The sequence below is a fragment of the Cetorhinus maximus genome, chromosome 15, assembly GCF_964194155.1.
Source record: "Cetorhinus maximus chromosome 15, sCetMax3.hap1.1, whole genome shotgun sequence".
Classification (NCBI taxonomy): domain Eukaryota; kingdom Metazoa; phylum Chordata; class Chondrichthyes; order Lamniformes; family Cetorhinidae; genus Cetorhinus; species Cetorhinus maximus.
Window position 1 is genome coordinate 30,635,598 of NC_135893.1, and position 26,825 is coordinate 30,662,422.

The 26,825-nt window shown below is 43.4% G+C and overlaps 1 protein-coding gene across 1 annotated transcript in view; it reads left to right on the plus strand.

Annotated features, from left to right (window-relative positions):
* disp3 (dispatched RND transporter family member 3) overlaps positions 1-26,825 on the plus strand; it is a 748,238-nt gene that overhangs the window by 605,505 nt on the left and 115,908 nt on the right. Inside the window, 3 exon segments of the mRNA XM_078559213.1 lie at positions 11,619-11,779; positions 15,099-15,260; positions 19,807-19,968. Coding sequence (XP_078415339.1) covers positions 11,619-11,779; positions 15,099-15,260; positions 19,807-19,968 — 485 coding nt within the window.

Sequence of the window (26,825 nt, forward strand, 5' to 3'; positions counted from 1 at the left end):
AGTTTGGCTTTGCCATCTTCCCTCTTAAGCAGCGTACAATTTTTCAGTACCTCCCAACAGAGACAAGTCTGAGTATTTACATTCCTTTTTGCTGCTTGGCTTGACATATTTTATATTCCGTATGAGTCGACCCCTGTTTTTGGGAGGATTTTTTGAAGCTTCAGTGCTCAACTTGTTCACTGCAATCCACAGTATTTTGATTTAAATATCAAAATTGTTGTTCCATCACTTAATTCTGCCTTGGGTATATATCAAAACAGTGCTAAATTAATGTGGAGGCCTTTCAACTTAATTCAGTAGATTTTGGGTATTAAACACCAATCTAATTTATTTAATTCTAGTGTACTTTTACCTTCTGCGTTAAATTTGTCAAATGACTGGAAGCCTTTAAAAGGAAATACTTGTGCTGTGGCAGTGATGTAGTAGAGAAGCCTCGAGTGCCCCACTTTAAAATTTAACCCTGCGAATAGTGTGACAATTTGCATGAAGAGTTAATTAGTAAATGTATTGACATAGAGACTTGATGTAAACGTGCTGACTGGAATTGTCCAACTAGTTGTGAAAATAGTTGAACTATGTGTAATTTTTAACTTGAAGCTAAAAAATCATTGTGACTGAAGAATTATTTATCTTGTATGGTTCATGTATAGATATTTAAAACTTTGGCAAATTCATCATCCATGTACAGATCTTTATGAAGTTAAAATACATTAAATAAGATTAAACTGTATGCAACAACATCCATTAACAGTCTTTCTCGCAGCTCTTGATTGCAATGTCAGTGCATTTGGCCAGGCTTGTGTTTCACATTATATCAAAAGCTTATCAAACTATTAATTCGTAGCCTAACAACACTCAAAAATATGAGCAGGAGTAGGCTACAGGCCTTTTGAACCTGCTTTGCCATTCAGTAAGGTCATGGCTGATCTTCTATCTCAACTCCACTTTCCCGCTGTATCACCATATCCTTGCCTTTAGTGTCCAGAAAAACTCTTGAGCCAAGTGCCTCTTCAGCTGGCCTCTCCATCACTTTATTTATCATTTTCTCTGATCTATTTTTTTAAATTGAAAAACTTAGGTGAAGGGCCAAAACCTGAAGTATAAAGCAACCACCAAAGTTGTGAAAAAAAGGCAGCAAAAAAATACATTGTTAGAGCACTGAAGGCAACAAAATATAATCCTCAACTGGGACAGTAAAGTTGCATTTGAGTATTTCATATTACCCAAATCAGATGAAATTAGAGCAGCTTCACAGGATCCCAGTTCACAAGAATCCAGATGGTTGCCCAAGCTCAGCACTGATGGTCAGCTGAGTTGTATGGATATTGTTATCTCTCCATGTACATGACATTAAATGTGGAAGCTGCCTCAGTTCTGCAAGAAATTTTCAGCTCATGCTGACGGTAGAGGTGCAATAACTGATATATCCACAAGATCATCAGTGGTCCTAAATTACATTAGGACATGAGGTGGCCTTCATTTGGCAGTTAAGCACAGACAAATGAGTACAGAAGAACATTTCAATGGGCAGAATTTTATGCTTTCTGGGGGCAGTTTGGCAGGTAGACGGGGAGCATGAAATTAGGCGTGATGCCATGGCAGCATTTTCTGGTGCCTACCCACCTGCTTCTGACCCCACTGCAATTTTACATGCAGCGGGGGAGATATCAGGCCGCCCACCCACCCTTGGGTAGCCATTTAAGGACCTCTTCCTGCCCCGCCACAATTTTTCACACAGTGGCCGAAGAGGGAGCCGCATTTGAAGCCCGGCAGGTTCCACTCCTGGGGTTACTGGCAGGAAAGGGTGGGTTCCTCCTTTACAGATCACTTTGACACATTAGACGAACCCCCTCAAAGTCAGACACCCTCCAGATTTTTTCTCTCCCCCAGCCTGTGCACCCCATCTCCCCAAGCCCTTCACCTCCCTCCCCAGAACCTCTTATTCCTGGTTCCACCGAGGACAAGCTCCAACTTGCCTCTCCACCTGGCTCCAGCAATGATCTTCACTGGGGACTGGATGCAGTCCCAGCAGTAGTTCCATTCCTGGCAGTGCTGCTGGGACCAAAGAGCTGCCAGCCATTTGACTGACTGGCACCTCTAGGACGCAGGGCTTGCCCCCCAAATGGACACAGAAGTCTCGCACTGGGCTATTTAACATTCTTCTGAGCATTAAATGGCTGTGGGGCAGCCTGCCGGAGCAGGGGCAGGTTCAACGTCAACTTTATCTCAGAGTGGAGGATAGGAACCCCATCAACACATAAAATCCTACTCTATGGGGAGAATTTTTCCTATGGTGGGTGGGCTGGGCAGGAACGGGCGGGGGCGAGCACGGAGCCAATTGCCACCCTCAATCGGCTGCGCGCCGCCATTTTACATGGGCGGGCCAATTAAGGCCCGCCCAGCATAACATGTGGCAGATAGCGCTCAATGCTACCTGTGTGGGCAGGAGGAGGAGGGAGAGTCGGGGCCTGTGCTCTTTCACACACAAATCTCCCTGAGGCACAGAGCTGTCTCAGAGAGATTGAATAGACAATAAAAAACTTTAATAAATGATGTTAAAATTTATTTAAACATGTCCCCTCATGTGAGTTGACACATGTTTGTTAAGTTGGGAAATTTGATTTAATTGTTTTATAAAAGCTTCAGGAAACCTCATCCCGCCCGTGGATGAGATTTCCTGAAAAACGCAAAGGCTGCTTGGGCTTTAAGCCTGCCCGCCGACCTTAAGGTTAGAGGGGCAGCATTCTCAAACACTTTAATTACTTTCTTAATGGCCTGAATAGGCCGTTGACATTTCAGTGAGTGCACAGCCGACTCTGGTGCAAGCCTACCGAACGAAATATTGAGATGACGCCGGGACATATGCTCAATGTCATCGTGGATCATTTTACACGTCAGCATGTCAGGCCCGCCCCCGCACGCCGACAGGAACATTCAGCCCTATGTTTCTAAACTGCTGTTAATTCTTTTTTTGCCAATTTTATCCCAACCTCTCTGAAGCCAAACAATCCTATGATATCGTGCTCTTGGTGTTCACAGACTTCCAATACCTCGTATAATTATCCATTCTTTATGTGGAGACTTGGATAAAACAGGCTATAGAATCCTAAAATGATGCAACACATAGGGGGTCCATTCAACCCATCATGCCTCTACTAGCTTTTTAAAAGAGCTCGCCAATTGGGTCCATTCTTTTACAACATACCACTCGAAATTAATCTTTTCCAAATATATACAATTCCATTTGAAATTTATAATTAAATCTGCTTCCATGATCCTTTCAAATAATGAACTCCAGAACATCATAACTCACTACATTAAAAAAAACTCATCTCCCCTCTGATACTTATCCAATTATCTTAGATCGGTGCCCTCCGATTACCACCCCTCCCACCAGTAGAAACAGTTATTTCCAGTCTACACAATCAAAACTCTCCAGTCAGCCTTCTCTGTTGTAAGGAGAATAATCCCAGAATCTCTAGTTTCTTAATATAACTGACATCCCTCATCCCTGATATAATTCTAGTAAATTTCCTTTGCATCCGCTGAAGACTTTGACAAGGTGCCAAGGATCCATATTTTCCATTTACAGATGGATATAGGTCAAAAGAAAATATTGCGATTCCTGATAATGCTAAATTCAAGAGGTTACAGAGGAAATAGACCTGCTTAGGAAATTGGGCAAATAGGCAGCAGATGCTGTTGAATGCAGAGAAATATTAAGCTGTACATTTTGGGGAAAGGAAGCATATCTTAAACATCAAGCGAGTAATTTAGACTTTGAGCGATAGTGTAAAGTAAACAATATCAAATCAGCCACCCATTATACAACTTGCCTTATCTTCGTTTCAAAGGAAGTCAATAGAAATAAAATCAGAGGCAGAATCTTCTATTTGGCGTGCGGGGCCTGACGTCACCGCTCGTCATTCCGATTTTCAGTTCGTCGGACGCGCACCAGAGTCAGCTGCGCGCCTGCTGAACTATCAAAGGCCTGTTAAGACCATTAACAAACTAATTAAAGTACTTGTCAGGGCTGCCCGTCCAATCTTAAAGTTGGTGGGCAAGCGAAGAGCCCAGGCAGCCTTCGCATTTTTCGTGGAACCTCATCCACAGGCAGGATGAGGTTTCATGAAGGATTTATTAATGAAATAAAAATTTTTATCAAAATTCATAAACATGCCCTAGCTCATGTGACACTGTCACATGAGGGGACATGTCTGAATAATTTTTTAAAAATTTTTTTCAATTTTTCATAATGTAATTAAACATCTTTTGAACTGAACTTAAATCTCCCTGAGGCAGCTCCATGCCTCAGGGAGATTTGTGCGCTCTTTCGCACGCATGCACAAAAGAGCGCAGGCCACGACTCTCCCTCCTCCTTCTGCCCGCACAGGTAGCGCTGAGTGCTTCCGGGTGCGCATCACGCTGGGCGGGCCTTAATTGGCCCACCCATGTAAAATGGCGGTGCGCAAAGCCGATTGCGGGAGGTGATCGGCTCCCAATCGGCCCGTCTGACAGGGAGAAAATTCTCCCCCAGGTGTAATGTAAAATAGGCTACTGATTCAGTATCGCCTGCCTTACACTGTAGTTCTAAATTTAAAAATACCCCAAGTCTCTTCAGATAGTGAGGGAACGGGGTATCTAACAGGATATCTAATGATGTAGATACCTTAATCTTGATGGGATTACAGATCAAAAAGACATCAACAAGGAAATCATGCAAAATTTGTACAAGACGTTGGATATGCCACAGTTGTAGTATTGTGTATTATTCCGAACACCCATTGCAAGACAGATACTAGAGCACAGCCAAGGGTGCACTCGATGATACCAGGAATGAAAGACTGCTTATGAAAGAAGGGCTTGAAAGAATGGGGCTTTTTCATTGGAACAGAGAAGGTTAAGCAATGTTCGAATAGGGGTTTTCAAAATTATGAAAGGTTTTGAGATGGTAGGTATATTTTTCCATTGATTGGCAAATCGTGGGCAAGGGGTCACAGAAAGAGGATTAGTCAAGTACAGAACCTGAGTTTTGATGAAAAAAGAGCCTTTTTTATCAAAGCTTTTCAGCTTGCACTCATCCGGAGAATTCGCAAAAATACCAGGTATAAAAGGGAACAACAATTTATACTATATGAGAAGAGAATGCTAATTGGTTGGCAAGCAGACTCTGATTGGTAGAAACCTTGCCATGGAGAATGTACTGATTGATGATGACTAACAGTTAACTGTCAAGCATTGTTTGAAATTTAAACCAGGCGGCTTGCCTCTGATCAGTCAGGGTATTGCCCCGAGGAATGTACCAGTGAATGGCTGCCACTTATTTTGTTTAGCTGAAATATGCACAATGTGTGTACATGTTCTTTCTGTCTGCAGAGAACAGGCCAGCATCTATTGCCCATTCCTAATATGTTGTGATTCGAGGCTTTGGAATACGCAATCTCTGACAATTCAGTTTTATTAGTAGGTTGTTAGGAACAAAGAAAAACAGGAATTGACAGTCATTTTGTTGAGAAAGAGCCCTTTCCAAAACCTTTACCACGTGATTATCTTCCCTGCAATGGCGCCTTTCTCAATGAGAGCACAGAACAGAGAATTGGGCACAGATCTCAGCTTGTCTAATTTTCCAACCATTGAAATCAATGACTGCAAAATCAGGAGTATCATAAGTTGATTGCATCAATCTCTGAGGCTCAAATTTGTAAATGGTTTAACTTGACATAAGCAACCCCACACACAAAAGTTCTGTCTAGAAGGCTTTGCTTGCTGGGCTCCCTGAATGTCATTGGGCTGCATCTTCTGGTCGGCGAGCGGGGGACGGGGCCTGCTCACTGACGTGTAAAATGACGTGGGGTGATGTTGGGTGGGTGTCCCGACGTCACGCCACGTCATTTACAGTTTCAGGTCGGCGCGCGCAGAGCCGAGTCAGCTGCGCACCCACCGACCTGTCAACGGTCACTTAAGGCCATTAATAAAGTAATTAAGGTAATCAATGAACCTGCCTGTCCAACTTTAAGGTTGGCAGGCAGGCCAGGAGCCCAGGCGGGATTCTGAAAAAACATGAAACCTTATCCACAGGCGGGATGAGGTTTCATGAGGGATTTTAAATGTTTACAAAATGTTGAAATAAAAAAAATTGACATGTCCTAGCTCATGTCAGGAATTTTTTTTTCACACTTCTAAAAATTTTTGAAACTTCCAGCAATCTCCCTGAGGCAGCACTTAGCCTCAGGAAGACCTGTGCACTCTTTCATAAATGGCGGCGCGCCCCCAATTGGGGACGCCGATCGGGAGCGCGCCCGCTCCCGCTCCAGCACATCCCCTCCGACGGGGGGAAAATGTTGCCCATTAATAAATATTGTGAAAATAGAACACTTATAAAGGCCTAAATTCTGGGAGGCTCCACTGTCATGTAACTTCAGTAGTTACTATTCATAATCACCCCATGCTTTCAATCATCAAGTCAAGTTTCTATCCAATTTTCAACTTCTGTATTCCTTTGAGCTGTTATTTTTATTCCAAAGGGGTGTCTTTCGATCTGTGTTTTTTTTTAGCATTGTGATTAACAGGTTTATGGCGACATTTTTCACGTTTAGTGCTTCTGTACTTCAGATTGTGGGAGAGCAAAGTCCGTGCACATGTTTTGTTGCATTTGCAACATCTAGAATTTATACATCTATAACAAAATAAAAGCATCCCAAGAACTTCACGGGGGTGAAATCAGACAAAGTTTAAGACTGAATAGTTGTCCTGATAAAAAATATTAGGACAGTTGGCCAAAATCTTGGTCTTAAAGGTATGTTTCAAGGAGCATCTGAGAAGAAGAAAGAAGGTTAGAGGCAGAGTGGCTTAGGCAGGGAATTCTGGAGCCTAGGGCCTAGGTAAGTGAAGGTACAGCCACCACTGGGGAGCAATGAAAATCAGAGATAGCTAGCTTTGGAGGAGCACAGAGATTTCAGAGGGTTGTAGGGCTTGAGGAGGTTAGAGATAGGGAGGGGCAAGACCACGAAGGAATTTGAACACAGGAATGAGAATATTGAGTATTGCTGAAAAAAAAATTGTCAAAGCTTTTTGTCTTGCACTCATCAGGAGAATTCGCAAGAAAATGCCAAAATCAGCAGAAACAACAAATTTATACTGTATGAGAAGTGAGTGCTAATTGGCTAGCAAGTGGACCCTGATTGGTAGAGGCATTGCCATGGAGCATGCACCAGTTGATAGTGACTGACAGTTAACTGCCAAACATTGTTTGAAATTTAAACCAGACAGCTTGACTCTGATTGGTCAAGGCATTGCCCTGGGGAATGAACCAGTGAATGGCTGTCACTTATTTTGTTGAGCTGAAACAGACATAATGCGTGTACATGTTCTTTCTGTCTGCAAAGAACATGACACTGTGTATTAATATATGTAGCCTCCAGTACACACAAATGCATCACACTGCGAGACCGACTGACAGTCTTAAATCGGTTATCAGCATAATTCTTAGCACATTGAGGATTATTTAGCAAATGTTGTCCAATCATGGAATCGCATCTAATATTGGACACTGTGTTTTGAGTTTTGCAAGCACGGGCTGGTTGGGTATGGTCTATACCTTGCCTGTTGTGAACAGTGGAAGGGACATGCTGTTTAATGCGATATGTCAATCTTTGGGACATATGGCCTGTGTACCTAGCATCACACTGGCACTGAAATTCATATACTCCTTACTTATTTGTGTGATAAGTAGAACATCTTTTTGGCTTGATGGCAGCATCCTGTTAGTGGCAAACACCACTCCTGTTGCTACTGCATAGTAGCAGCGTGAAACAGCTAGCTTCATCTGTTGTTCCAATTTCTGAGATACCTAGCTCTTCCAGGGTAACCAGAGGTATATGGGCACAATTCAGGGACGAAAGTGACAGCCTTGGGCCCGTTCATGAGTTTGTTCAATATACAGCGTGAAATGATCTGATCAGGGTAGCCATTATCCCACAAGATGTCTTTAACATGCCCTATTTCAGCATCAAGCTTGCATGATGAGCAAATGGCACAGGCCCTATTTAGGAGGTTACTGATAAGGCCAATTTTATAGCACATTGAACTGTAAGAATCCCAATGCGTATATAGACCAGTGATGGTAGGCTTGCAGTAAACTGTAGTAGAGAACCCCTGGCAGATTTCTCAACTAGTACTTTAAGGAAAGGAAGTTCATTTGAAGCCCATTAAGACATGCAAGAAAATTATTACATGCATTATTATGGCAAACGTATCGCCAACGTATCGGAAATATGCAAGGTTAGGAGGTTAGGTGTCATTCCATTGAAGACACGTTTCTCATGGAACCCAACAAAGATTCTTGCAAAAACTGGGCCTAGACGGTATCCCATGGCAACGCCATCTATTTAGGCATACATCGGGCAGAATTTTACACCTCACGGGCGGGCCCAATCGGGCGTGAAATCACACAAGATAACGTTGGGCGAGCGGCCCGACATCATCCCGTGCGCACGTAATCTTTAGGTCGGCGGGCGTGCGTGGGTGTCGGAGCTGCACCAGCCATCAATTAAAAGGCCACTTAAGGCCATTAAAAAGGCAATTGAATTCAATCTTACGTTGCCTGTGCGATTTCGCACTCGTCGCACAGGCAAAGCGGGCAGGGGGGGCAGCCCACTTTTTGCAAAACCTTATCCAAGGGCAGGGTAAAAAGAGTCAGCAGCATTGCCATTGTGAGCAGTAAGGAGTTTAGGAGATAGTTTGCTGCTGGTTGCTTATTTGAACTTGACAGCTTCATCTCTGTTCTGAGCTTCAGTCTTAGCATTTCTAGGCTTCATTTCAGGACCCATTGATGTTTCCAAGGCCCCCGGAGAATCTTGACCATGTGAACCCTTCCAGGTATCAGAAAGCCTTCTGTAACCCTGGTAATGAGGGTTTGAAGCTCTACCTATGGTGTCGTCATCATCGATTTGTATGCCCATCCGATGCACAATGTTGTACAGCATGTAGCACACCACCACTATTCTTGATATCCTTGTTCGGACATTTTGCAGAGCTCTACCTGAATGATCAAGGCACCTGAAGCACACCTTTAAAATGTCAATTGCTTACTCAATAGTACCCCTGGTGACGCCATGGCTGCTGTTGTAGTTGCTGTTTGTGGGGTCCTGAAAGGGGTCATTATCCAAGTTCTTAAGGTGTAGCCCTTGTCCCCTAGAAGGCAATCACAGATCTGCTTTGGTGGCTGAAATAGCTGAGGGAGTTGGGAACTCCTTAGTATGTAGGAGTCATGCCAACTGCCAGAGAACCTTGCACACACATGAAGGAAAACCTTCTGGTGGTCACAAACCATCTGTTCATTGATTGAATGGAAGGACTTCTGGTTGACAAAGCTGTCACATTTTGAGTTGGGGCCTTTATTGCAACATGGGTGCACTCAATAACACCAGCACCTGAGGGAAGCCTGCTAATTGGGCAAAGGCTGAGGGTCTCTGCATTTGAGACGCCAAATCTATAGGAAATTTAATGTGATCCGCACATGAGCAACCAGGGTATTAGTTATAGCCTTAATGCAGCTCTGTGCTGCTGACCAGGGTATACCAGACAAGTCTCCTGATTATCCCTGGAAAGATCATGAGGCATAGAAGTTGAGAGCAACAGCTACCTCCTCAACCACTGCAGGGCATAGGGGCCGATGGATTGTGATTTGAGTACATTGGTTCTCCTTCATATTGAGGTAGGATGTCCTAAGTCTGTACACCCTTCCCACAAGGTAGTATCTGATTTTCCTGTCTCTTCTCCTCATCTTTCCAGGTGCACGGGAAGCAGCCTCTCCCTCCTGACATTCTGCACCCCCCCGCCCCCCCTCCACCACCACCATGGCCTCCTCCGGCTGCTCACAGTCACTGGCTTCTATGGCCTCTGTGTGAGGATGCCATGCCCACCTTCTATGTTCCTTCATATTAAGTGCTATGTGCCCTTCTCCAGCACAAAGTTCTTCCTGGCGCCTGTGTGCACGAGTCAGTAGGGGCAAAAGCAATTGCCCTGTGAGACAAGGAGCCCGCCCTCCTACTCCTTTGGGTTAAAGGAAGACAGTTGGAATTTGTTTTGTGTCATTTCTGGAGCTGTGAATAAAATTTTAAGGCGAATTTCACAGGGGTACCCTACCTCCCCAAAGGAGCCCCCTGGCTATCCAAAGAAAACACTAAGTCCAGACCTGCTCTTAAATCAAAACAGAAAATGCTGGAAAATGTGTTCACCAGGTCCACTTTCTACACTTCAGGATCTGCACTCCTAGGCTACCAAAATGAAATTAGAGTGGAGGCAGCTGATGATTTAATGACCAGCTGCCTCCATAAAATGCGCATGTGTGAAACCCGTCCAGCCCCCATTACCCCTTCCCCCCACCATGAATATAGAAAAATATATAGGAAGTGCCATGTTCAGGGCTGGACTGAGATTTTTGGGCAGTTCCACTATTTTCACCACAATGGAGAAGCTCTCTGTCGTGCCGAAAATCTGTGTTTAGGTCTTTCAGTATTGTGTTGGGCTCTAAATCACTCCTTTGTCCTTTAGCAAGTGGTTACTGCTACACCCTGGGATTTCAGACAGTACATATATAATTAAAAGTTTCCTTCACTGATTTATGCATTGCTTAAAGGGGAATACTAATGTAGGGGAAGTATTTTCAAAGCAATGTAGCAGCAGCCTATTATCTTTGTTATAGATGAGCTGATGTTATATGCCTGTAGGAGTCTGATATATAATGGCGATGCAGACCACAAGATTTCAAACTAGGATCCGTTGTCCTCGGGATCTGACAGTGGTTCCCAAGAGCATTAGGTCATTAGATTTCCATTCTTCTGGGACCAACATTTTCTTCTCCTTTGGTAGCCCTTCAAGATTGAGGATGACTCCAGTTCAGTGGGTTCTGTGATGATTGATAAGTCCAATGCACAATTTGCAGACTCTGCCACATGTGGGGCAGGTGATGCTTGAAGCATTAGACAGATGAGTTGTTTAGAGGTGTGTGCACTCCGATGCCTTGACTTCACCTCTGCGTGTTCCCAATAAAGTGTCTCAATGTGTTCAGTGCCTTTCCGAATGAATCTTCTCCATTTTGGTCTGTCACAGGCCAGGGACCTCCATGAGTCAGTGAGGATGTTTAACCTCTCAATGTTTACTTTGAGGATATCCCAAGGACATCCTCCTGGAAGTCTCCTGCTATGACTGATTTCCAAGTGGAGCCTGACCCGCATATTGACAACACATGTGCAGTATCTGAAGAATTCTATTTTTTCTTGTATTTGCTAGCATCTTATTCTGTTGCTGTTTTACTAATCAACAAAGATTTAATATGTCGTGGGATGATTTTCTTACATCTGTGGTCAGTCATAGAATACACAAGTGTGAAAGCACCTTTCCCTGATAAATGAGTAGCTGTTGGCATACAAATTTTGACTTTCAACACATGAACATTGCAGCACAGCCTAACTTTAATAAGTTGAGTAGGAAGTTCCTAAGTTCACTCCTTGGTGTGTACTGAATTACTCCAATCATTTGGAGTGATAGTACAGGTGTCTTAGAATTGGAAACCTTGAGCTCTGATTGAATATTTCATTTCTAAACTTCTGTTTCAGCTGCCGACATATGTGTAAGAAGAAAGATAGCAACACAACACAGGATTCAGGAGGGTGTGATGATTCACTTCTAGTTGCAGACCATGATTCGTTGGTAATTGGTGGGATACTACAGTACTTGGATGATGACATTCCTCTTCTATCAGTTGAGGAAGAAACAGGTGTTTCTTTTCTTCCTGGAGATTAATGTATAATAAGACTCTCATTTTCATAATATGCATGTGATTAGACTATACAAAGCACTGTACAACGAAAGAGAAAGTAATACATTAATATAATACCTTAACACATAGAAATTTCTTAAAGTGCTTCACTTAATGATGTATTTGGTGTGTAGTGACTGTTCTGTTGACAAATGCAACAGCCGTTCTGTACCCGTAATGTCCCACAGACTGGCCTGTTAATCCGGCAGCATCGGCGGAGAAGAAAAGAGTTGACATTTCGAGTCCTCATGACCCTTCAACAGAGCTGAGCAATATCAGGAGAAGGGTGAAATATAAGCTGGTTTAAGGTTGGGGGGGGGGGTGGGGGGAGGGGTGTGTATGTGTGGGGGGAGAGAAGTTGGGGGGGGCGGTGGTTGTGGGGACAAGCAAGCAGTGATAGGAGCAGATAATCAAAAGATGTTACAGACAAAGGAACAAAGGACCATGACCCCACCACTGAACATCAAGCCATTGTTTCCAGGACTGTCACTGATCTCATCTCCTCTGGAGATCTTCCTCCCACAGCTTCCAACCTGATAGTTGCCCAACCTCGGACGGCCCGTTTCTACCTCCTACCCAAAATCCACAAACAGAACTGTCTTGGCAGACCGATCGTGTCAGCCTGTTCCTGCCCCACGGAACTCATTTCTCGATATCTTGACTCCCTTCTCTCTCCCCTTGTCCGGTCCCTTCCCACCTACATCCGTGATTCCTCTGACACCTTACGCCACATCAACAATTTCCAGTTCCCTGGCCCCAACCGCTTCCTCTTCACCATGGACGTCCAATCCCTCTACACCTCCATTCCCCACCAGGATGGTCTGAGGGCCCTTAGCTTCTTCCTTGAACAGAGGCCCGAACAATCCCCATCCACCACTACTCTCCTCCGTCTGGCTGAACTTGTTCTCACACTGAACAATTTCTCCTTTAACTCCTCTCACTTCCTCCAAATAAAAGGTGTGGCTATGGGTACCCGCATGGGCCCCAGCTATGCCTGTCTCTTCATGGGGTATGTGGAACATTGTTCCAGTCCTACTCCAGCCCCCTCCCACAACTCTTTCTCCGGTACATCGATGATTACTTCGGTGCTGCTTCATGCTCTCGTTGGGACCTGGAAAAATTTATTAATTTTGCTTCCAATCTCCACCCCTCCATCATTTTCACATGGTCCATCTCTGACACTTCCCTTTCCTTCCTTGAACTCTCTGTCTCAATTTCTGATGATAGACTGTCCACCAATATCCATTACAAGCCTACCGACACCCACAGCTACTCGACTACAGCTCCTCACACCCCGCTTCCTGTAAGGACTCCATCCCATTCTCTCAGTTCCTTCGTCTCCGTCGTATCTGTTCTGATGATGCTACCTTCATAAACAGTTCCTCTGACATGTCCTCCTTCTTCCTTAACCGAGGTTTTCCACCCACGGTCGTTGACAGGGCCCTCAACCATGTCCGACCCATCTCCCACGCATCCGCCCTCACGCCTTCTCCTCCCTCCCAGAAACATGATAGGGTCCCCCTTGTCCTCACTTATCACCCCACAAGCCTCCGCATTCAAAGGATCATCCTCCGACATTTCCGCCAACTCCAACATGATGCCACCACCAAACACATCTTCCCTTCACCCCCCCTGGTGGCATTCCGTAGGGATCGTTCCCTCGGGGACACCCTGGTCCACTCCTCCATCACCCCCTACTCCTCAACCCCCACCTATGGCACGTCCCCATGCCCACGCAGAAGATGCAACACCTGCCCCTTTACTTCCTCTCTCCTCACCGTCCAAGGGCCCAAACACTCCTTTCAAGTGAAGCAGCATTTCACTTGTATTTCCCCTAACTTAGTCTACTGCATTCGTTGCTCCCAATGCGGTCTCCTCTACATTGGAGAGATCAAACGTAAACTGGGCGACCGCTTTGCAGAACACCTGCAGTCTGTCCGCAAGAAAGACCCAAACCTCCCTGTCGCTTGCCATTTCAACACTCCACCCTGCTCTCTTGCCCTCATGTCTGTCCTTGGCTTGCTGCATTGTTCCAGTGAAGCACAACGCAAACTGGAGGAACAGCACCTCATCTTCCGACTAGGCACTTTACAGCCTTCCGGACTGAATATTGAATTCAACAACTTTAGATCTTGAACTCCCTCCTCCATCCCCACCCCCTTTCCGTTTCCTCCCCCTCCCTTTTGTTTTTTCCAATAATTTATATAGATTTTTCTTTTCCCACCTATTTCCATTATTTTAAAATCCATACCTGTAATGCCCTGTCAGTCTTTCCACCCCACCCCCACTAGAGCTGTACCTTGAGTGTCCTGCCATCCATTCTTAATTAGCACATTCTCTTAGATAACATCACCACCTTTAACACCTCTTTGTTCCTTTGTCTGTAATATCTTTTGATTATCTGCTCCTATCACTGCTTGCTTGTCCCTACAACCACCTCCCCCCCCAACTTCTCTCTCCCCACCCCCACCTTAAACCAGCTTATATTTCACCTTTCTCCTGATATTGCTCTGTTGAAGGGTCATGAGGACTCGAAACGTCAACTCTTTTCTTCTCCGCCGATGCTGCCAGACCTGCTGAGTTTTTCCAGGTAATTCTGTTTTTGTTTTGGATTTCCAGCATCCGCAGTAGTTTTTTGTTTTTATGGCCAGTTAATCCGATTGTTTTTTAATGCTATTGGTTGAGGGAGAAGCGATGGCCACGACATTGGGAGAGCTCCCTGCTTTTCCTGCGTTGCAGCATCTTAATTAATTAGCAAGTTTCTGGAGACATCTTAACAAAATAAAATCTGGTAAATGGTTCCCACTTTACAGAAGCCTTTGTTAAGACATCAGGGTAAGTTCACTGGTCCCTTGTAGGAAGCTGCACTCAGCATGCACATCGGAAACAGGTTACAACTCTGTGCCACTGAGTCTTAAGCCTGAGCACTCTTAAAGGTGCAGCTCAGACCACCAATACAAATTTACACTATTGTTCATTTGTTTTTAAATTAAATATATTTGCCTGATTTAGTGTTTACTTGAAATGATATTTAGCAGACCTATTTGATGAGGTAGATAAACGGTGCACCATTTTCATCATATTAATCTTTTTGAACAGCATAGTCTTAGTGAAGGGCCACATTGTAACAACTGAACAGAATATATTATTTCTTACAGCACGATTCTTTCAGCATCCTTGCCTGCTTGCAAGTGAATAATTTAAAAAAAATAATTTTGCCAAATATATTTTCACATAAGTGCACCTCTTTAAAATAGTTTATTGCCTTTTTCTAAAGCATCTTTGGACAATGGGGACATCCCTTTGGTTTCACTGGTGCCTGAGGCACTTCCACCTGCAGATGGAAGACACAACCCTGGTCAACTGATAACAAGACTACAGGATGCACTTTACCATTTTGTTGCACTTCCTGCAGTAAAGAATAAATGGATCATTTTAGGTAAGAATTACATAGATTATTGTTGAACTGTTGGCATTATTTCAATCCAAATGGAGGGAACAGAACATTAGCAGGGCCAGGATTTTACGGCCTCTCCCACCCAGTGGGATATTACGATCGCGCCGAACTGAATGGAGATTTAAATAGCTCGCCACATCCGCCAGGGGAGACATGCTGCGCCGGGGCCATAAAACTCTGGCCCAAGTGTCAGGGAAAAAATAGTGATCTTATACACTTGATGAAACAGTATAGATGTTATCAATATTTGCTTTTTCAACGTGAGTGTGTGTGAAAAGAAAAAAAGTTTTGCATTTATGTTGTGCCTTTCATGGCCTTAGGATGTCCCTAAGCACTTTACAGCCAATTAAATATTTTTATTGAAGTGTAGTCATTGTTGTAATGTAGAAATTGCTACAAGGATTGTATTTGTATTGCACCTTTAACATAATAAAACATCTCAGAGACATTAAAAAACAAAATATGACACAGCCACATAAGGAGATATTAGGACATTTAACCAAAAGCTTGGTCAAAGAGGTAGGTTTTAAGGAATGTCTTAAAGGAGAATGCCAAGGTAAAAAGACAGAGGGGTTTAGGGAGGGAATTCCAGAACTTAGAGCCCAGGCAGCTGAGGGCACCGCCACCAATGCTGGAGCGATTAAAATCAGGGATGCACAAGAGGCCAGAAATAGAGGAGTGCAGATATCTCGGAGCTTGGTAGAGCTAGAAGAATTTACAGAGATAGGGAGGGTGAGACCATGGAGGGATTTGGAAACAAGGATTAGTATTTTAAAATTAAGGTGTTGTTTAACTGTGAGTTAGTGTAGGTCAGTGAACACAAGGGTGATGGGTGAATAGCATTTGGTGGAAGTTAGCAGAATTTTGGATAACCTCGCGTTTACAGAGGTTAGAGTGTGAAAAGCCAGCCTGGGATCCCTTAGAATAGTCAAGTCTGGAGGTAACAAAGGTATGAATGAGGATTTCAGTGGAGAAGAGATGAGGCAGGGGTGGAGGAAAGCAGTTTTACGGAGGTGGAAATAGGCAGTCTTAGTGAATATGTGGTTGAAAGCTCATCTTGGAGTTAGTTTCCTCACACTTACTGTTGGTGGAGGCTGGAGGAAATTGGGAAATTAGTTTAAAATGACAGCTTACAGTCGAGGAAAGAAGCTGGGGGTTGCCTTTGCATTCCAGGATAATCCTGAAATAGTAAAAAGTTTTTGCAGGAGAGAGCAGGACCTGATATTACTTTATGTGATCCAGTCAGATCTGGTGGCGAATGGCTAAACCAGTTGCCTGCCATTTCAGTTCAAGTCTGCATCCCTTGGACTTAAGGGAGCAGAGATAAGAGCAGTCCCAGGGGCAACGGCTAGGAGCTAGCAGTCGGTAAATGCTGAAAACACTGTAAAAGATTTTCCAACAATGATCAGGTCACTGGCATCACTTACAATTTCCTCTATTCAACTTTCCTCTTTGAAAATTGCTGAATTTTTCTATCACTTCATGCAATTGATAACTCACTGGTTCTCAGAATAAATAATCAAAGGTATGATTCCTCAAGCTGTGTTTTAATTCCTTAGTGGAACGGGGAGTGTGCCGTAGTACAGAGGAGTCTGGGACATAAACATGGATAATTTTATGATGGATTTGAAACTCTTGTTCCACAACAGAGTTTCCCCTTTCTACTTTACAATATTCAGTTTATGGGATTTTGTTGGGGGGAGTTTTCTTTTATTATTTCTGTTTGATCATCTGAAAATAAGCACAGTGAAGCTTAACATATGTCAGCTGTGCACAGTGGGAACTGAAATTGCTTCTTTTATTATTTCTATATTCTTCAGTTGAATCAACCTCTCCACAGTTAGTTGATTTATGTTTTTCTTTTGAATTTCATTCTATTTCAAAAATGTGACTTTTGGGTTAATTCACTAATCCTACCTTCCCAGCTGGGAAGCCACACTTGAAGCAAGTACAAATCTGACAAATAGCTACCAGCCCATGTGGAGTAGGAATGTGGGATCAGTCCCTTTCCCTCTTGTTTCTGTGGGTGCAAAAGGTATAATTTCTCCTCTCTTTCGCCTATGAAGGATTTTACACATGGCTAAAAGCAATTAAATATAACTGCACCATTGGTTGAAGAAGCTTTGTTGCGACCACAGTTGACTCAGCAATTGATCCAATTTGCACTTGTGCTGCTTGTTTCCATTGTGTTCTCAACTGGCCAAAGATATCTCAATTGAAAGTTTTTCAGATGCCAAAGCTGTTCCCTGATGATTCTTACAGCAGTCTTCAAAGTTCTTGCTCAAAATATATTCAAGAATCTTTTGGCCTTTTCTTCCAATTCCTCTTTAGTGCAAAAAATATTTCAAGGGTTAATGATCTTCCAGTGCATACAAAAGCTAAAATCATTGAAAAGATGACAAGAGGCTTTCAAGAATAAAATTAAGGCTGCAGGTTAAGTACCGCTGTTTAGGTTAATATATTTGACATTATGGATGTCAAGATTCATCAGCTTGCTGATTTTTCTAGTGAATTAATTTACTGCTGGCTGTCTAAGCCTATGTGCAGAACAGCTGGATGTTTCACAACAAGTTTAAAATGTTGGACCCAAAGAATTGCCACTTCACTCTACCATCATAATGAACAGGTTGTGGGGCGGCGGTGGGGCAGGGAGGGGAGCCGATGGCTCCCAGGGGGCAGATATTGAAGTGAGCGGTTGCCCAATCAATATTGGCACAGGTGTGATGCCCACTGGGCATGGAGGGTAAATTGAAGTGTCGATCTGTGACTGGATCCGAATGTCAGCAGGCAGGTCAAATTGAAAGAGCTTTCAGCTGCAGAGAATTGGCCTGTTTCCAAGAAGACCGCATTCCTTTAGCAACCAGTCACCTTCACATTTTGTATATATTTGCTGCACACCTTCCAAATTCAAAACTGGGGTCTCTCTGTAGAAAACCAGGGAAAGCATCGATCTCAGGAGTCAATGCAATAGTACTATTCTTTCCCATATGTGTAAATGTTACATATGGACTGATGGAAACATACTGTAAACCTAAACTCTTTGCCTGTTGGACACTAAAGAATATTTGGTAATTTTTCAATTAATACTTTTAGATCCAAAAATTAGAATTTAAATTCAATTCTATGATTAGCATGTAAACATTAATGTTTTAGTTTGCAAAGTTCCATGTCATGAGTGATTCTTGAAAAATGTATCAACTAATGGGTTCATATTAATACAAACATAGGAACCTAAATAGGTACTTTGAACCTGTTCTGCTATTCAGTTAGATCATGTCTGATCTACACTTCAATCCAACTTACCTGCCTTTGCTTCATGGATATCCCTTGATATCCTTACCCAATAAAAACTCATTGATCTCAGTCTTGAAAGTTTCAAATGGCCAGAACCAATAGCCTATTGGGGAGGAGAGTTCTACGAGGCTTTGGCCCATAACTTCTGAGCTCCAGGGAAGCATAACTGTGGGGTGCCCCAAATGTACACTGGGGAACCCCCACGGAGGTCCCCAGGTAAGGATTGCACAGCAATTGCCTGGGAAGTTCAAACTTCCAATGGGCAATTGCCCTGCACTGGGAACCATCCAAAATGCGATTTAAATCATAAACTTTGAATGTCTTACAGAGATAGTTACCCAGAAAAAAGTTAGAAGAATTAAAACTATTTCTAGTTTCTGGGTAACTATTGTATTGACCTACCGCCCCCTGACCCCCATGGGACCCCCGACAACCCTCCACAGCCCCCCACCCCCCACCCCCTCCCCCCCACCACAACCTGCCCGGGACCCCCTGACTGCACCCCACCTGACCACGCCTCCCTGACTCCTCCCCAAATCACCCGACACCTGCCCCCTCCCAATCTCACCCACTTACCTTATACACTTACCTTGTCCTCAGCTTCTCAATAGCTAGACCTTTAAACTTACCTGCTTTATGGCAGCTAATGCTGTATTAAAAAGAGCACATGGCTTACTTACTTTCATCTGAGCTCCCCTGCACTGTAGGCTACGGGAATTTGCTGTGCTATGCATATCTCACCCAGCCTGAGTCAGAAGGTCGGGCGAGATAGGAGTGGCTGGATTTCAAGGTAAGTAATTATGAGTGGAGTGACAATCCGACTCAATTGCCACTCCACTGGAAGTTACGGGCTCCTATGTTTAGAAATACTTCTTGATTTCACTCTTGAATGTCCTGGTTCTAATTTTAAAGTTGCAATTTCTTTTGTGCACTATGAAGGCACTAACACCTTATTAAAATGCACAATTTCAAGGCTTTGTTTTCCTTTTTAAAAAAAACTAAGCTAAATTCACCAATTCCAACAACCCAGCACAGTTTGGAGATGGAGTGACGACACACCATCAATTCCCCCAACTTGTGCTCAAGCTCAGCTCCTCATAAGATCTGTGGGATCAGTTAATTTGCCCTCTTACAAAAAGAAAACACAGATAACTTTTTAAAAACTGACGCTGATTATTTTCTAAGCAAAAATGCACATTTCTTTGTTGATCTGTTTTGTGTTTCATCCTTTCAGGCCTTTACATCATTACCCTAGTGATGTCCATAGGATTTGCAACCCAACTGCGAGCAGCCAGCAGAACGCCCCTGCTCTTCAGCCCTGATACCAATATTCAGGTCCTCCTCGACCTCAAGTATAACCTCAGTTCAGAGGGCATTTCCTGCATCACATGTTCAGGTAAGGTCATGGATCCATCACTAACCAATAGCACACTTTTTTATTCATTCATGGATGTGGATGTTGCTGATGAGGTCAGCATTTATTTCCCATTCCTAACTGCCAGTGAGTAGGTGGTGGTGGAGCTTCCTTAACTGTTGCCATCCCTTTAGTGAAGAATTTTTGACTCAGTGATAATGAAAGAATGGTGATATGTTTCCAATTCAGGATAGTTTGTGACTTGGAGGGGGTAGTTTTCCCATGTGCCTGCTGCCCTTGTTCTCCTAGGAGGTAGAGGATGGAGGTTTGAAAGGTGCTTTCAGAGAAGCCTTTGAGAGTACTGCACTGCATCTTGTAGATGGTATACATAACAGCACCAGCACACCATGGCTGCAGGGACCAAAATTTTAAGGTGGTGGATGGGCTGCCAGTCAAACAGCTGCATTGTTCTGGATAGTGTTGAGCTTCTTGTTGGATCTGTATTCATCTGGGAGTATCCATTCACACTCCTGACTAGTGCTTTGTAGGTAGTGGAAAAGATTTGGGGAGTCAGGAAGTGAGTCACTCATCACAAAATAACCAGCCTCTCATAGTTAACTTCCTGGTCCATAGTAACATCGAGGGTATTGATGAATAGTTAGCCTCCCTCTTGTTGGAGATGGTCATTGCATGGCACTTGTCAAATGTTACTTGCCACTTATCAGCCCAAGCCTGAAAGTTATCCAGGTCTTGCTGCATACAGGTGTTGACTTTCATTATCTGAGGAGTTGCAATTTATTTGTACACTATAACATTCCCACTTCTGAACTTAGGATGGAGGCAAGGTCAATGAATACAGCCGAAGAACTTTCCATGTTTCCCATTGACTTCAATTTTACTGGGGCTTCTTGATGCCACACATGGTGAAATGCTGCTTTGATGTCAAGGGCAATCAATCACTTCAATGCTGAAATTCAACTTTTTAGTCCATGTTTGGACCAAGGCTACACTGATGTCTGGAGCCCAGTGATTCTGGCAGAACCCAAATTAAGCATCAATGAGCAGGTTATTGGTGAGCATTGTTGATGACACCTTTCATCATTTTGCTGATGTTTGAGAGTAGATTGATGAGGCGGTAATTAGCTGGATTGGATTTGTCATTTTTGTGGACAGGACATACTTGGGCATAGCTAATCATAGTAGTGGGGATGTTCACTGTATTTAATCAAAAAACTCTTTTTTCACAAACTTGCTATTTTGCTAAACAACCTGACTTTATGCCATCTCCATTTGAATTAATGTCTTTTATATAGTAATTGAGGTTCAATATCATACATATTGGGTATATAATCTCTACAATGTGCATATGTTGTACTCTCTCGTGTGTATGTTCATGTAATTTTGAATTAATCAAACTCCATGTGTCACAATTCTGTTGTGGATGCATCGTCTCCACAAAAAAAGCTCATCATTTCTATTAGTTTTCCTTATTGTTGGGAAGGATCTTGGGATTTATTACTAGCTCCCTGTCCCTAGTGATGCCAGATGTGTCTGAGACGATTTACCCTGTTACTGTCTTTAAGACTTGCAATAGTTAGGTCCATTGGACCTAAAGAGATGCAGAGCCATCCTAGCAGCAGTATAATACTTTACTGTTACATGGTAAACCTTGCACGTAAAACTAAGTATCTTCAGCTTGACTCAAACAACATTGTACATGCTCTTGATTCCCTGTATGATAATTAGGAAATACAACACTCATGTTTCAATGGAGCATTTGGCAATCAAAGTATCTTTATACAGAGTAATTAAAGACACAACTGGGTGAGTTAGAGGCAGGGTGGGACTTGTGGTTTTAATTTACAGAGTCTCTACACTCATGAACGAAACTAGTGCAAAGAGTCTCCTGAGTCCAGCAGAATTACTTCTCTAGCAAAATACATCAAGTGGATAGTAGTTATATGGTACAAAGTGTTTGTGTAAATCAAATCCCAGCAATGTAGTCTCCAAGTATGATTGGCTGGAAATTAACTACCACCTCCATTCTAGCTGGACTTGGGCTGGATCTTTGTCTCAAATTTGGGTAATGTGAGTCAGAGCAGTTCCTGGCCTCACCAATTCAAACCCGTTACCACCTCCCATCCACCATATTTCTGTCTCCTGAAGATGTGGGTGGGCAAGGTTTGGGTATGCTGCCTCCCTGGGTAGGCCAGAGGCAGTGTCAGAGGAGTGCAGGTACCAAGGTGTGCTGGCTAGAAGGCCTGCCTCAGTTATCAGGGACATCGGTCCAGCTCTCCACATTGTTCCTATGCCCCCTAACCCTCAACCCCTGCATTGATTCCTATACCCTCTCCAGGCCCCTTCATACCCCCTCCATGCCTCAAACCCCCATGATCCCTCATACCCCCATGCTACCTCCACAATGCCCCCTCATACCTCCATCCTGCCCTGCCCCATGTATCCTCCATTGCCACTCACCCAGTATCCACCATGGGCAGACCTCAGGCCTATGTAATAACAATGGGAACCTCTGAAATGGATTAAAAAAAAATTAAACCTATAACAACCTAATAAAATGGCCACTCAAACGCACAGCCATTCATACTGCACAGAAACAAAACTCCAGTCCCATTGAAAGAAAAGTCAAATCTCCTTAAGTGGTCATTAAGTTATGAAACAAACAAACATCTATTGAGAAACTACATCAAAGGCAGATAATCCTATTGTAACCTCTTAAACTTTCAATCAAGCCATGCTGTCAGTTTCTAAACAAACCCCCTGCTGAGCTAAGTGCTTCAGCAGCTTTCGAAACTCAGTCAAGCATAATGGGCTCAGCTGCCAAAACAGACAATGGAACTTACTGAAACTGAAACAATATTTTTTTAAAGTTTAAGCAGCAGGCATTTTTTTCTAAGTTAAAGCACTCTGGACATTTAAATCATTGTTGACAGGAGAGTTCCCAGGCACTGTTTCCTTCATTTTTGAATGCACAATAGCATTGTTTCCATTGGGAAAAATGCTCTAATGCATCACAACATTCACACAATGCTGGTCAATGTAATGGTCAACTTATCTTTGTAGGACCGATGATCAATCACTGCAGTAAAAACACATCTAACTTATAAGATGGCATCTAATAATGACATTTGAAGCTGTCAAAACATTTAACACACTTGTCATAATGTTCTTGATTCCTCAAAAAGTTTCCCTCAAGGTTCCCGACCTCTCTCACCAGGTGGGTTGGGTTTTCCAAAGTCTTTCAAAACCCACCTGATCCAATGAAAATACTGTGGGACATGAAATACAAACTTCCCCTAGGCCTGTCAATGACGGTCCCAACATCACAGGCCATGCGTGCGGGGTCGTGGCCCAAACCTAACCCAAACCTCTTTCTGCCCCAGTGGGAAGTTTGTGTGGGGTTAATTACTGGCCCCACAATCTTAATTTTGCCGATTCCCACACCATTCCTGACTTTCTTGCAACACAAAAATCCGGCCCATTGTGTCAGTATATTCACCATTATTTATATAGCCAAGCATGCAAGCAAAAAACTCATTTCCCATTTGGTGGACAGGACATCCATGGGCAATTTTCCAACTTGCTGAGTAAATGCCAGTATTGCCACTGTACAGAAACAACTTGGCTAGAGGTACAACTAGTCATGGAGCACAAGTCTTCAGCATTGCTGGGGCTCACAGCCGTTGCTGTATCCAGTTCGCTGAACCATTTCTTAGGGCAGCAATATCCCCCCTGTCGGGGGCGTTGTGCGGGTGTGGGCAGGGGCGGGTCAATTCCCAATCGGTGCCCCTAGTCGGGGGTGCACCACCATTTTACGTGAATGGGTCAATTAAGGCCCGCCCTGCATGATGTCCTCCCGGAAGTGCTGTGCGCTCCCTATGTGGGCGGAGGGGGGATTCCCTGAGCCGGGAGTGCACTCTTTCGCGCATGCACGCAAAAGAGCGCACAGATCTCCCCGAGGCAAAGTGCTGCCTCAGGGAGCTCTGCTCAGGTTTGAAAACTTTATTAAAGGGAGAAAAAAATATTCCTGACATGTCCCCTCATGTGACACTGTCACATGAGCAGGGACATGTCAATTACTTTTATTTAAAAATTTTATGCACATTTTAAATCCCTCATGAAACCTCATCCCGCCCGTGGTTGAGGTTTCATGTTTTTTCTGAAGGCCGCCTGGGCTCTTCGCCTGCCTGCCAAGCTTGAGGTTGGACAGGCAGGTCCATTAATTGGATTAATTACTTTTTTAAAGGCCTAAAGTGGCCGTTGACAGTTCGGCAGGAGCGCACCGGAGTCAGGTGTGCGCCCACTGAACTAAAGATCAGAATGACGGGCGGTGACGTCGGAATGCACGACTGACGTCACCCCGTGTCATTTTACGCGTTGGCGAGTGGACCCCACCCCCACTCACCGACCGGAAAATGCAGCCCTTAGCAATATGCAGAATGATTCAAATGACTGAAGACTGACATCTGTGATAACAAGGTCCTCAGGAGGGGACTGCGATGAATCACCCACTTGACACTCCTGGCTGAAGATGGTTTCAAACATTTCAGCCTTGTCTTTTGCACTGACATGCTGGGTTCCCCATCATCAATGATGGAGATGTTTGTGGAGCCTTCTCCTCCCATTAGTTGTTTAATTGTCCGCCAGCATTCACGACTGGATGTGGCAGGCCATTCATGAGGGATACGTCAAAAGCAAATTTTTACACCATTGGTGACAGAACAGCTTTTCTTCTCACTTTTTAAAAATAATTTTGCCTGACCTGGATGTGTGTGTGTGCATGTTTCTTGCTCTCTCTTGAATCTTTAGGTGTTATAAATGAGAATGGACAGTTGTCTGCTGGTTATACGTTTAATTTTATTTTAATATTGATTCCCATGATTTGCTATTCATTAAGATCAATGAGCGGAAAATCCATGGGGAACATGCCCTGTTTGGTTCCTGGTGAGAGAGGTTCCATGTTGTGAGTAAATTTTATGAAACCGCCTCATGGATATTTCAAAAAGAGATGGAATGTTAACAGGCTCAATTTCACTCTTTAAAGCACTGCACATTTTGTAGAATAACTTCCTTGAGCATTTTCTTATAAGTTGCACCTTGGAGTAGGATCTTCTTCCCTACCAGGCCTAGAGACTTTTTAGTAAGATCTCCTTCACTACCAGGCCATTCCAGTACCACCAATTACAAGGGGCATTCTAGATCAGCGCCTCTGTAAACAGCAAGCGACATGAACTTAAACCTGCCTGAGTCCAGAGCTACTGACCAAAGAAACCCATAATATTGGCCAGATATAAACCATCTGTCCACTAACTGGTTTTGTAAAGGAGCTACAACTTTAAACAATTAATGTTAATTACTGTGTTCTTGTGTAGTACTTCTCTGCACTGTGTTTGGGGTAGAGTTTAAGATTTGTTTTAACATAAATTTAGCAATTCTTTCAGCTTCCAACACAGCCTGCTGAAGTTTGTGAAACTGCAATGAAATTATTTACTGACAGAAAGAAAATTCTGAGTTGGAAACATGATCCATTTTCCCATATGTGCATGATTTTGTAAACAGGTGCTTAGAATAATCTTTATTACCAGCAACTTCAGACTGAAAGGAGGTGACAATCTTCAAATTCAGAAAGAGCTGCAAGAAACTAAAAGAGATGTTGGCTACTTTTGATGTTGACATGTCAGTGGAATATCTCCATAGCAGAACTTGCATCTAACATTAAGCTCCTCCAAGAATGACTGCAGTGGTGTAGAAGCACACCACCAACACAAAATGGCAAATTCACCTGGTTCACTGGTTCTTCAGTGCACCAAGGTCCCAGCCTATGCATTACACTGAGTTACATCTTTTTAGCACAGCACAGGTTGAGAAGCATGCTCCATAACTCAGCACCGTGGCAAATGGTTGTTTCCACCACAAACATCCAGCCCTTCGGAAAAGGATGGCTAGCCTTCTGTTTAACTTGAGGCAGCTGCAAGAGGATGAGAAACTGTGCCTGAAATAAAGGCAGGAAAATGCTGGCTCATTTGTTTGTCCACAGCACACTTTACATCTGTGATCTCTAGAAAGAAATATGCCAAACTGCAGTCACTGATGTGCAATCCAGTAATGTTGAAACAAAAGACAAAGGAAACAAAATAATGGTGGGGGGAATCAAACTATTCGCCCGTGACTTGGCTTTTGCTGCATCTGATTGTTTTGTCTGAATAAGTTTTAGGATCTATCAAAGCCTTTGCTGTTAACCCCAACTTGAGCTTTTAATCTCAAAACACAATTGCAGTCAATGTACCAAAATGGCACAAGTCAAAGCCAACCAGCCATGAAATTGGATCTCAATCTGAAATTCAGAAACTGCTGCTTTAACTTGTAAAGGGGAGATGATACATGACAGTGCATTACAGAACGTGTCCTGTACAGTATTATTAATACATATCTGAATGACACTAAATGTATTATCCTATTCAGAGTGCAGGTGAGCGGAAATCAAAATTTATTACTAGTTGGACGGGATTGATCAGCTCTGGTTTAGGTTAGATACACACACACTGCTGATGACCACACAAGCTTGAGCGTACCATCCTTGTAGCAGAATAGGTCACATAACACTGCTCATACATGACAAATGTAGTAATCATGTCACATCGTACAACTGTCAGATTTCATATATCTAATGCATTATTTCATCTTTTTGAGAGCTTCCCCATTACGTTTTAAAACTGCTGTTAAATGGCTGCTGAAATGATTGCCACTTCACCTCAACAAGTTTGCCTTTCTATTAACTAAATTAACCCTGTGTTTCATCTCTGTCTGAAATACTTGTGTTGAATTAACTAAGTAAGAGGGAGTTTGTAATAATGAAGAAATGTTTCCACTTGCAAATGTCA